General features: G+C 32.7%; 2 protein-coding genes across 2 annotated transcripts in view; one reads left to right on the top strand and one right to left on the bottom strand.

Annotated features, from left to right (window-relative positions):
- The window catches only part of LOC132744346 (interferon-induced protein 44-like), a 91,533-nt gene that overhangs the window by 21,392 nt on the left and 57,677 nt on the right, over positions 1 to 12,464 (top strand). The window lies entirely within an intron of this gene.
- Positions 512 to 5,493, bottom strand: LOC132744344 (uncharacterized). Its single transcript, XM_060733032.1, has 6 exons — positions 5,356 to 5,493; positions 3,973 to 4,049; positions 3,427 to 3,534; positions 2,169 to 2,417; positions 1,100 to 1,210; positions 512 to 637 (listed from the first exon to the last, which is right to left on the bottom strand). The coding sequence occupies exons 1-6, from the start codon at positions 5,489 to 5,491 to the stop codon at positions 548 to 550; spliced, it is 771 nt and encodes a 256-aa protein (XP_060589015.1). The 5' UTR covers positions 5,492 to 5,493; the 3' UTR covers positions 512 to 547.

Genomic DNA, 12,464 nt, shown 5'->3' with positions numbered 1-12,464 from the left:
GGTATCAATAACTGTTGTCACATTAAATATCAACATGAAATATGCAGTTATCTTGTCAATGTAGTTTTAATACAAGTGGAATTATCCTGAAAACAATTTTGAACTAGTAATTGTGGCTAAATTTGTTTTTGGAATTTTTCAAATATATTGTACTGCTTGGCATACTATCTAATGGTAGCAAGGCACTTCTTTAGGACATGGATCACAGGTCAGTGCTCAGTATATTTCTAGAGTTTGTCCATTTTTTCGGATGAAAAACCTTTTTACTTTGGTCTAAAAAAACAGAGTAATGTTCAACCAATAGCAATTGGCTTCTGTGAGCTTCTTTAAAGGATGATTAAACAAATATCCTATTATGTTTGCCTTAAGTTGAAGTCCATCCAGCTCTTCAAATTCAGAATAGTGAACACTTGGTCATTTAAACCTTTTAAAAACCAACTGCAGTAATTGAGTAAGTGGACATCTATATTGCTTTCTAAGGGTCAATTAATTTTGAGCATGTTTTTCTAATATTAAAGAAATTTCTTCATTATAATAGCTGAAAACATTATACACATACCTCATGATTTGGTGAAAAGTCATACATGTCATCATTATAGGTTTGTGCGGGTCTCGCATTCATTTCTAATGCTTCATCCTAAAGAAAAGATATATCAGTATGTAATCTGTGTGTCATTTCTTATTAAAAAGATTTTTTCTTAAGAAAGATGAAAAATAGTATTTTTTATTTAAAGAAATTTTAAAACATCACAAATGTATCCTTTAAATTTAATTTTACAAACTAAGAAAACATTAATCAGGATGGCTTTGCCATCTGGCCAGTTTTTAAACATTTGCTTAACTTAGCATGACTACAAACATTTTGACAAATACGTGATAAAATAGTATCTAATGTTTGGAGTTTTCTAGTTGAAACTCATCTGTGGTGTGTCATGAGTGTTCCAAACATATTAATGCATTAGATAGGCAAAAAAAAAAAATGTCTAGTACTAAGAACGAAAATAGACTTATTTTAAACAAGCTGATACTCTTATGAGAGTGTGAATCTTTTACATCTTAAACAGATGAGAAAAAGAGAATTTGGAAAGAAAAGATTTACCAGTTTGGCTTTGAGATCTTTTACTTCCTCCATTAAATCAGCCACCTGTCTTTCCAGCTCAGCATTTTTTGTCCTTAAAGTATCACATTCAGTCACTGGACGAGTCAGAGCCTGTAAATCATAGTTACTTAAATTCAATCAAGTTACTTAAATTTAACTAACAGATTATTAAGTTATGCCTTTGGACCACACTGAGAAGTAGGCATTAATTCTTTTATATATAATATAATGTCTATTTTTAATCATTGCAGACACCTTTTGATCCCATCCAAATATTTTCCAATCATTTTCATTTTGTCTCTTTAAGCAAAACTTGAAATTCTATTTCACTTTCGAAACCAGAAAATTAACTGTTAAGATTCATATCACAAGAGCAGTCTGCGAAATAAGCAGTTGTCCCTCTGCCCGAGACAACCTTTTTCTGGTCCCTTAAAATCAGTTTTTAAAAGTTAACTTGCCCAATAAAAAGGCATAGTATTTGTTTAGCAAATCTAATGAAAGATATACAGCATCTAAGCATGAGATTGGATATGCACCTTTTCTCTGTCCAAGGGGCATAACTCTGTCAAAAATTGCTTTATCATACTTAACCTTGATAAACTTATGATAAATCTGTGTACCACAATTTCAGTATGTGCAACCTCTCCCAAAAAAATGGATGGAAAATGCAAATAATTGGAACATGACCTAGATAAAAAATCTTCCCCAAAAATCCAACGAAATTGCATTTAACTTAAGCCTCATGATTAATGCTCATTTTCATGAAAATTTTAAAATGAAATTAAATGCATTGTTTAGTAAATTAAAGAAAGCAATTTACACATTATCAATAACACAACCCATATTTATTACAAAATAGAGGACAAAATATGGCAGCCTTTACTGTGTTAGTAACACAGTAGATATATAGTTACACATAATAAAAAAATCACCATTCAATGCTCATAACATGAAAAATTATTACTTGAATCTTGAATTTTTCTACTTTAGTACATTTTTTACAAGTTTGATTAATATTTTTGCTCATGCTGCTTTAAAAGTCAGATGTAAAATCTTTTTAAGAACAAACCTTTTCTTGTTTCAATTGCTCATTCACATCATTTGGGCTGATATCTCCCTGGTCCCATTTTCTCAACATTGTGTACATGAATCCCTCATCTTTACATCCACAAAATCCCCGGAACATAAAGCCAGTAACTTTCAAGAAAAGTGTCTTCCTAGTGGCTATTATCGATCTTATCAAGTGATAGCATCTTCTAGATATTGTACTTATAACAATGGCCTCCTTAAAATGACCTCCCCAGCAGCCTGCAGTACCCTACAATAGTAAGTATTTTTATTTTTATGACTGAATAAAATTATACACAAATATTTCAGTCTTATTTTCCTTCTGATGCCTATTTATTTTATATTAATTTATATTTCTTTCAATTGTTTCATAATCATTAATTTTTTTTACAAATTTATCTGTTAAAAAGTATCCAACGCTCTACCTATTGAGCTAACCGGACAGCACAACCAAGCAACTTAGGAGAAGATTTTATTTTAAGCTCATTTTTAGTGGACTGGAACCATATCAGCAAATTTAAGAACCTCGCCCAGGAATCATTCATGAATAGTACATCATTTTGTTGACAACAAATGTCAGATATTGGGGTACCAAACTGACTCACCTTGAGCACTGTATGCTGCATGGTGCGATTATAAGTGAAATAATCACACAGAAGCAACAAATTAAATAATTAAATTTCAGATTGCAAATTAATTTGTAACTGTACAATCATAATTTATAGATTAGATATGTTTTGTCATTATATTACAGTTAAAATATACCTAAACAACACATATTTCTTTTAAATCTTTACTAGTTCGACTGTTTTCTTCATCAGAATGACGTACAAAGTATTTGACGTCACGTCCGTTAGGATGCCAACGTCAACATGACAAATTTGCGCAAAAACGTGAATGTAAAGTAATTAACAAATAGATATGGATCAAAAAGATACAGCCGGTATCAATAATAGAACTATATTTCTACAATATTAAGCAATATTTCAACAATATAAAGCAGAGAAAAATGATAAAACCCAAGATACCTATATGTCAAAATATATCATATAATTTTATATATTACATTATTATTATTATATTATAGTCATTATATTTCAAAATACTTTTTTGCTCAAGTCACTAATGCACACTGTTCTCAAAAAGTGTATAAAATTCACAGAAAAAAAAACGATTTGAAACATTCTTTATTTCTTTAACCTTTCAGAAGGGGTTAACAAAGGTCTGATAAAATTAAATTATCTCAATTTGTAACAAACCTTATATTGCATAGCTCGTTGAGCAGCAGTTCGCCATTCACGATTCTTTGGATCCAGCAACTCACTGTCTCCAGCTGTCTGGCAATGAGGATGGAGATGACGCATTATCTAAAATTGAAATAGCAAAATACAATAGGCTATATATGATATAACATTAATTAATGCTATGCTTTCTAGTAGAAGATCTACATAGATCATGTACATGATCTAAAATTATTTGTTTTTTAAATTATCTGACAAAAGTATATTTATTCACTTCGCAAGCCTACATATAATTACAGTGATTTTCTGGCTTTTATAACAGACTCCTTTAAAAGGCCACTTCCAAATTGAATTTCTTTAAAATCATGCAGTTTACCCCAAAATTACCTGACCTTTCACCTGCTTTAATATTACTTCTACAGAAATTTTAGCTATAATTTATCCCCAAATCAAGAGGCTAAGGTTAAGGCCTCTTCCCAATTAAGAGAGAAAAATCACTGCTGAATTGTTTTACATTTTAATATGCAAATTAAAACTTCTAAATCTTAAATAACTGACATTTACCTCTATCTGTTCTGCAAATTGGTATGGACATTTGTATTCATATTTTTTCACAGTTGGCGAACTGTTAAGTGGCTGACCTATAAAGAAAATCATATCGACTGTTATTTAATAATCAAATTATTTAGTCAAATTCAATTTAGAATTTTGTCTCTTTCAAAAATCCTGAGGAGACCTCAGGTGCCCTTCCGTGCATTATTTCAGGCACGAAAGGGCACCTGAGTAGAACCACCGACGTTCCGTAAGCTAGCTGGATAGCTTCCTCACATGAAAAATCCATAGTCCCTGTCGGGATTCGAACCCACAGTGGTGAGGGGCAAGTTATTTGAAGTCAACGACCTTAACCACTCGGCCACGGACGCCCCACAATGCCCAATGTAGTTATAAGATATGTAAGTGAAGTGGAAATTATAAGGCCTAAAGATGACACACAAGCAATCTGTCAATATTAGACGACAAAATTCTCAGGTGTTTCGTTTTTGGTAATAGTTGGGCACAAATTATACAACTTAAACAGCTCAAAGGCAGCAATGTTATGTAGGAGCAACAGTTACTTAAAGGCAGATGTTTTTGTGTTCAGAAGTATGCCTACATTATAAATATTCAAAATAAACTCTTATTTTATCTTATTTTAGCTGTGTCTTAGCTCTTGTGCAATGTCCAAGTAAAAAAATATATCTATATGCTTTTTTAACCTATATCTTATGAAATTTCCTTTTATCCATATAGTTTATCTTTCTGTATATTCTCAAAAATTTTGAAACATAAAATGTCTCTGTTATGTAAAAAAACGCATGAAAATTGTAAGTTAACAGAATAAACTGTTCCGAACAAAATTTAAAGGGAGTTTTAACTGTGCCATTAAGGCTATATACATTCATATTTCTTTCACGCATGTATTTAGCTGTTTTTAGAAATAAAACAATAAATTTTTCAGAAAATATAGAGCTTCATACACTTTAAATACTCTGAAGGGTATTGCTGAGTAATAGAAAGAGCACCGAAACACGAGGCTATCTGATTTGTACGAGGGGGCGTAGCCCCCGAGTATTAATCAGATTGACGAGTGTTTTGGTGTTCTTTCTCTTTTGTATCACAGTCAAACATAAAAGCACGTTCCCTGCTGTCACACTATGAAACCCCGGCAAAAATGAACCAATGAACGAACATCTGAATATGACATTTCTCTCGCTTTCCCTTTCTCTGCCGTCACAATATCTTAAGCCCACCAAAAATGAGCCAATCAATGGCCATGCTCTGGAGTGCGGGTAACTTATACCCGCACTCCAGTTAACGCACTGTGCATGTATATGTATACGATTTAACCCTGACACATTTTCAACAGAAAGGTCACCAAACTATGATACAATATTTAAATGGATTTACCTGGCACAAAATATCCAAACTCTCTGCCCCTCATTATGGCATTCAGTGTGATACAAAAATGATTGCTGTCAGCAGAAAGCTCCAATACGTTGAAAGTCATATCTACTCCAACATAATGGTTTATATTCAAAATCATTACAGTCTGAAATAGAACAGCAGTTTGGGTTTTTCCAAAGAAGATTTTTAAGTTTTTGCTATACACATATAAGGAAAATCAATGATACCCCCCCCCCCCCAGGCGGGGCCAGTTTTGACCCCAGGGCTTTCATTTGAACATACTTGGTAGACTCCCATTAGAACATGTTTCATGCTAAATATCTTAGCTCTAGCTCTTTGAGTTCTTTAAAAGAAGATTTTTTAAGTTTTTACTATATGCATATAGGGAAAATCAATAAAATTCTGTTCTGTTCTACTTATTATCAACTAATTTAGTTTAATGATTTGTGTAATGTAGTGAACATTAATTATGTTTGTTGTGACACTACTTCATAGATTAATATCATGGTAAATAATATTATTTTTGGGTAGCTAAACATTTCTAGAACAGAACATTTAATTCATGCAATCATTTTAACAGATAAGAAGTGCGTGAGTGTAAGACAAACATAAATTAATATTTGCATTGTTCTACATTCTAACAAATAAGTTGTTATTATGACCTTCTCCTGTAAAGTCATAATTATATTGTGATAATGTTTTTATTTTAACATATGCACGTTATCTTGTAAATATGCTGTATTATGTCATCATGGGCTTATATAAGCCTTTTTTGATTGAAATAAAAATGTCTGTCTGTTTGTCTGTCTATCATATGTAAATATGCTGAGTGTATCAATAAAACTTGAAAACATTTTGAAATAACTGTTACTGTAACTTGTTATTGATAAAGTCACACGGAATCGGCACAGTGTTGCGATATTGTAAAACGTTATTATAGAAAAATTATATACTGTATATATAATATATGGTCTATATTATCGTATATATTCAGTATATATATTTTTCTAGTATTTCTTTTTACAAATACAATATCCCAACACTGTGCCGAGTCCTTGCGGCTTGGTCATCCTAATGAGGGACCCATACATAGATTATTTTTTTCTGAAAAAAAAAATCCTTCCAAAGTTAAACATCCTGCATAAACACCATAAGCACGCGGTTTCGGTTTTTGTAAAACGACAGATTTTTGTATGTGTTATTCACTAGAATGAGTGAGTTCCACACCTTTATCTGATTCAGTCAAAGTCATTAAAGGTAAATAATAATATTCAATTCAATTCAATTCAAATATCTTTATTCACCCAGGTATTAATAAAATACATAAGGGGTTTACAAAGTAATATTTTACAATATATATATATGTTCCGGTTGTAAAGTCCTGAAAAGATAATACAGTATTAATAGTCATTTAATTATTTTTAAACAGAAATATAAAAAAATAATATACATTTTTAATGTTTTAAAGAAAGAAATGGGGGTTCAAGTGAGGATATATTAGCACCTTATATAACATAAATACTGGGAAGTACACAATGCCTTATTGCACGCTCTAGTAATTTTATTTACTACGACGGGGTTTTTTTTTTTTTTGTGTGTGTGTGAATGAATGCCTCGTGCAAATTGTTCTTGTCGCGCAGTAATTCGGTTCAGACAACACATGTGTAACCTGGTCAATTCAATAAATATAAAAAAAATAAATAAATAAATGAATTCGCATGTTTCACAAGCAATTGGGATAAATATTCACCGGATTTATTAGGATTTACGCAATAAGGTACTGTTTACCCAGTAATAGTTAATATAATGTAATGTGTAATTCAGTAATGAGTAATTTTATAATGCATAAGTGCCGTCGGGGGTACGGGACCTCTTCGAAATTCTTTAATTTTCAAATTTGAAATGCTTTAACAAGATTGATTATGCAAGATCGACGTACTCACGGCGGGACTTATCTAGCGTATTTCAAGACATGCATATCAAATGACACATTTAACACAATCATTTTTCAACATTAATACAATAATAACATATGAATTTATGTTTTCAATGGCTATACTTTTAATGTCTGCGGAACTCACCTAACGCACATGCTTGAGCAATATTGATAAGAATTTACAGAGTATCTTAAGATCATTTTCCGACTGTATGTTGACAATTCGTTTAAAGTTAAGATCATTATTTTCAAGGCAGAAAGTTTGTAAAATGTTTTGTCTTTGTTCTTTGAATTTTTCGCAACGTAATAAATAGTGTTTGCTATTGCCAATAGCGTTTTCTGAACAAAGTACGCATCGCCTATTTTCTGGAGACGTCCCGTCCCAGCGTCCCGTTTCTTCTGGAAAGTGCGTGTTATTTGTGCGAAATTTAAACATTATTTCCCGTTCATACTTTGGTAAACGTATTAGATATTTTTCAATGCTATGGGTTTCTTTATAGACTGCATAAGTTCTACCCTTATTAGATGACTGGAGTTGTGTGTTCCATTCCTGATAATACTGATCGATAAGGATTTGTTTTATAGAATTTCCTAAGTTTGGGGTATTTAGGGCAGGTTGAAGTAACCACACATCTGCTCTACCACTAGATTCAAGTATAGTTTTAATATGTCTCAGCCATTTAAAATCTTTTTCTGGTTGTTTAAGCATATATTGATAAATTTTGTAAGATAATTTTGAGACTTTCCCAGTAACTAACCTATTCCAAAACGAAATCATCCTATTTTTAATCATAATTGATATCGGTATTACTCCAGTCTCGCCGAATAACATATATTTAGGTGTTGATTTTCGAGCACTAGTAATTTTTCTAAGGAACTCGCACTGAACTTTTTCAATAATTTCTAAAGATTCATAGCCAAAAATTTCTGATCCATACATAAGAATTGGGAGAACAGTATGGTCAAAAAGCTTAAGAATTAAATCAAATGGTAAACTTGAATTATTTACCTTTGTTAAAAGAAGGTATAGGCCCTTTTTTGCTTGTTGGACGATGTGTTTACGAGCTTGTAAAAAAGAACCATTACTAGAGAAAGTTATTCCGAGGTATAAATATTTTTTCCGTTATTTCTAAATTTGATTCGCCTATATGAAATTGGAAATTTCTTACATTTCTTGCGCCGAATATCACTACCTTTGTTTTGTTTGTGTTAATATTTAAATGCCATTGTTCGCAGAATTGATTAAAGTGTAGTAGTGTATTCTGGAAATCAATTTTTGAATTGGATATAATCACTGTATCATCGGCATAGAGTAAAACTAGCAGTTTTAGCCAATATTCAGCGTCGAGTGTATCTGTTAACTCTATCCCTACTGATCCTTGTGATTCTAAATATTCTTGTAAATCATTTAAAAAGATGGAAAATAAAACCGGACTTAAATTTTCACCCTGTCTGACGCCTGTATTTGAACAAAAACTATCAGAAAATTCTCCTAAATGCGTTATTCTTGATTTTATATTTTGGTACATATTAAAAATGACATTAAATATTTTCCCATTTATATTCGTTTTGATTAGTTTTTGCCATAAACCTATTCTCCATACTTTATCAAATGCAGCAGAAAAATCAACATATGCACAGAACAATTTCTGTTTCTTTTTCTTTAGAATTTCAATGAGAGCATGTAATGTGAAAATATGGTCTGAGCAGCTGTAGTATTTTCTAAAACCAGCCTGGTTTTCATGAAGAAGGTTATTTGATTCTAAATATAACGTTATTCTATTGTTTAATACAGAAGTAAATAATTTTCCAAGTGTACTTAAAATAGTTATTGGGCGATAGCATTCCGGTTTCTTCGAATCGCCCTTATTTTTATAAATGGGTATAATATACCCTTCTAACCAGGAGTTAGGGATAAAACCAGTATCTAAAATTACATTGAAAAGTTTAGTGTAAATAGGCAATAAAAGGTCTTGAGTATATTTTATATACTCGTTTAAAATATTATTCGGAGGGGCTTGCTGCCTTTCCATTATTCAAATTTTTAATACATTTTAAAATTTCGTCTGCGCAAATTTCCTTATTTAAAAAGTAGTTCGCGGTTAGGATTGTTTACATATTCGCTCGGGTCGAATTCATTATTGTCAGTGTCCGAGTTATTTATATTCTTGAAATAATCGTAAAATTCCGATACGGTTGGTGACTCATGCGCTTTCGAGTCATGTTTAAGGCCGTTCAAATATTTCCAATATTGCTTTGGGTTCTCAGTGCTCATTTTTTCTTAGTTTTTTGGCGTTTTTTGTTTTATTTTCGTTTATATAATAATTCATAGTTCTTTTATACTGTTTACTAGCATTTTGTAATCTTGTTTTATTGTCATTATTTTTATTATTGTGGTAATTTGTTTTAGCGTCATGGTAGTCTTTTCTGGCCTTATGACATTTTGGTCCGAACCATGGTTTGTTTTTATCGTTATTTATATGAGTTTTATTAAAGTCTCGTTTTTGAAATGAGAGTTCTGCCGATTTAGAGAAAATTTCCTGTAGCTGTCGAGTTACGTTTTCTACAGTATTTAAAGATTGCGGGTATGTGTTCAATTGATACTTAATAGATTCTATGTCATCTAAACATATGTTTGCTTTAAATTTTTCAGAGTATTGAGGCTGCCAACTTGGTTTATTATGAATTGTTTTATTATCACACTGTGCGTTTCTATGTGTGTTAAACAATTTAAACGAAAACTTTAAAGCACTGTGTCCGTCCGAAAATAGGCTATCAGTTTCTAGTATTTCGAAAGAGTTAACGTATTGAAACATTTCAGCTGTTACGATAACATAATCGATTAAAGACTTATCTCTGAATGTTAATTTACCAACGTTAACGTCAACGTCAAATCGGCCGTTCATTATAAATAGATTATTGTTTCGACACGTTTCAATGAGCCGGATACCATGTGCGTTAGTTTTCTTATCTTGAGAGGACCTAGCTAGTGGGATATTAAATTTTTCTAGCAATGTGAATTTATCGAAATAGGCTTGAGATTCCTGATCAATATCAAATATATCGTTTAAAAAGGGGTCCGACGGTATGAAGTCAGGGAGCTGGGACGTTCTGGCATTGACATCGCCTGCAAGGCATACATATTTATATTTACTACACATAGAAGTTATTTCATTATCAAATTCGTCGACGCCATTTTCATTAAGAAAACGTGAATTTTCCGGTGGTAAATAAATAGCACCTAATACTACGTGTTCATCGTAGCTAAACAACTGTTTATTTAGTTGGAGCCAAAGAATATACTCGGAATTACTATCTAACATTTTGATATGTTTTGAAAATTTGTTACGTACATATATACCTATTCCTCCTGATTTTCTTATATATAGATTTTCCGACCTGTGTTTCGACAAAAAAGTATAGCCATTGATATCAACTATGTCTGTATTGTCTAATTTCGTTTCAAGAATTATAATGATATCATAATACATAATCATCTCCAGAAATTCTGGATATTTTAATCTTCGCTTAAGTCCACTAACATTTAAACTGAGACATTTCAAGTCACCATAGCTGTCACTGATCCCCCCGTGAACCTAGTCTCTTCCATCCGGGCTTTTGCAGTTATCAATTGTATTGGTATTAACACTTGGCCATTGCTGAGAATCGAGAGTGTGATTTGGGCCATTTGGTGAATGATTGTTCCAAGGGCGAATAAAGTCACGTGCTCCCACATCACGTGGTCCTTTTTTAGTTCGTGGTGCGTCCGAGGTTTGGTAGCGTCTCGGAGTCTGGTTGGTAGCACGTACAAAACGACGTTCACGTAATAGTGGCGGCGATCTTGATTTGCTGCGGGATTGTCTGTCAATAGTTTTGTGTGTTGGAGAATAATCACGGAATGGTTGTTGGCTACTCTGAATATGAGTCGGCTGTGACTGATTACCTGGTTGATCACGTGATGTTGTAGCCTTACCGTCGGGAGATTTGGTGCCGACCGATCCTGGGTGCCCTAGACTGTCGTCTTTTTTTTTGTGAAATTGGAAAGTTCTTATTGAATTTGTAGGCTATTGGTGGTGAAATTCGTGACCGGGCCATGATGGTTTTCCAGTCGGGGAAGCAGTCGTACACAACTTTTCCGTCGATAATTATTTTAGCGGGATATACGAGGCTCACTTTGTTATCTGGATATTGTTCCCGAAGCATTTTAACCCTTGGCCAAAGTATACGCCTGGCATCCACGATTTCTTTAGGGAAATCTCTGTTGATGCTTTTCTTTGACCCGGCGAGCTTGTAAGCGTTAGCGAGAATGTTTTCAACATCCCCGTAATCACGGAAGTTAACGATTATGGACCTTGTATATTCTTTGTTAAACGGCCCTAAACGATGAGCTCTAGTAATATATGGCACCTCTGATATTTCAAGAGAGTCTTTGAGAAAGTTTATAATTGTACTCTTGCAATTTTCATGTCGCGTTTCAGGAAAACCAGCGAATAATAAATTGTTTCGCCTACTTCTAGCATCTTGGTCAATGGATTTGTAGTCAATTATTGTCTGTTTCTGCATGTAATTCTCGAGTTTTTGATCAATTTGACCTACTTTCGTCGATAAATTCAGACATGTATCGAGTTTCTTTTCAATTGATTGCATATATTGTTTACATTCTTGGTTATCGGCGAATATCACCAAAAGTTTATCATCTGTATTCATATTTCTATATTCATATTCAGTCACACTAGAACCAAGCTTTTTTTCTTTTTTGCGATTGTTTAACAGTGTTCCAACCCCCATGGGAGCTACTCTGACTTTCCAGGTTAAAAACTTCAGGTGAACTGTCATGGCCGTCGTCGTCATCGACGTGGCGGGGTCCTAGCGCTTCATATTGGTTTCTGTCAGCTAGCATTTCAATTGGCGGCAACGGAAAGGGATTTACCTGACCACTTGAGAATACATATTTGCCATGTCTCTGACCATTTTTAGTATAATTCGAAGCCATTTTAATGATAAATTTGATTTTTTTAATCAGGATATTTCAAAACTCGACTTTCACAAACCGGAAACGGAAGCAGATAGAAAAAAATCAAAATAAAAATCAATAAAAAAAATATTTAAATACTTCCTCATTAAAAAAAGGCAAAAAAAAAGTCAGTGAAAGGTATTATTGACATTCTTCTGCTCG

This window comes from Ruditapes philippinarum, unplaced genomic scaffold (genome assembly GCF_026571515.1).
Source record: "Ruditapes philippinarum isolate M1 unplaced genomic scaffold, ASM2657151v2 ctg536_1_1_1_1, whole genome shotgun sequence".
Lineage (NCBI taxonomy): Eukaryota > Metazoa > Mollusca > Bivalvia > Venerida > Veneridae > Ruditapes > Ruditapes philippinarum.
This window is presented reverse-complemented; position numbering and strand designations above follow the sequence as displayed.

Bases quoted from the DNA above. Each gene is read 5' to 3' on its own strand.
- LOC132744344 (XM_060733032.1), bottom strand. From the start codon at position 5,491: ATGATTTTGAATATAAACCATTATGTTGGAGTAGATATGACTTTCAAC. The intron at 4,050-5,355 runs GTAAATCCATTT...TTTTCTTTATAG, and splicing joins GTTTGGATATTTTGTGCCAG to GTCAGCCACTTAACAGTTCG. The intron at 3,535-3,972 runs GTAAATGTCAGT...TTTCAATTTTAG, and splicing joins AATTTGCAGAACAGATAGAG to ATAATGCGTCATCTCCATCC.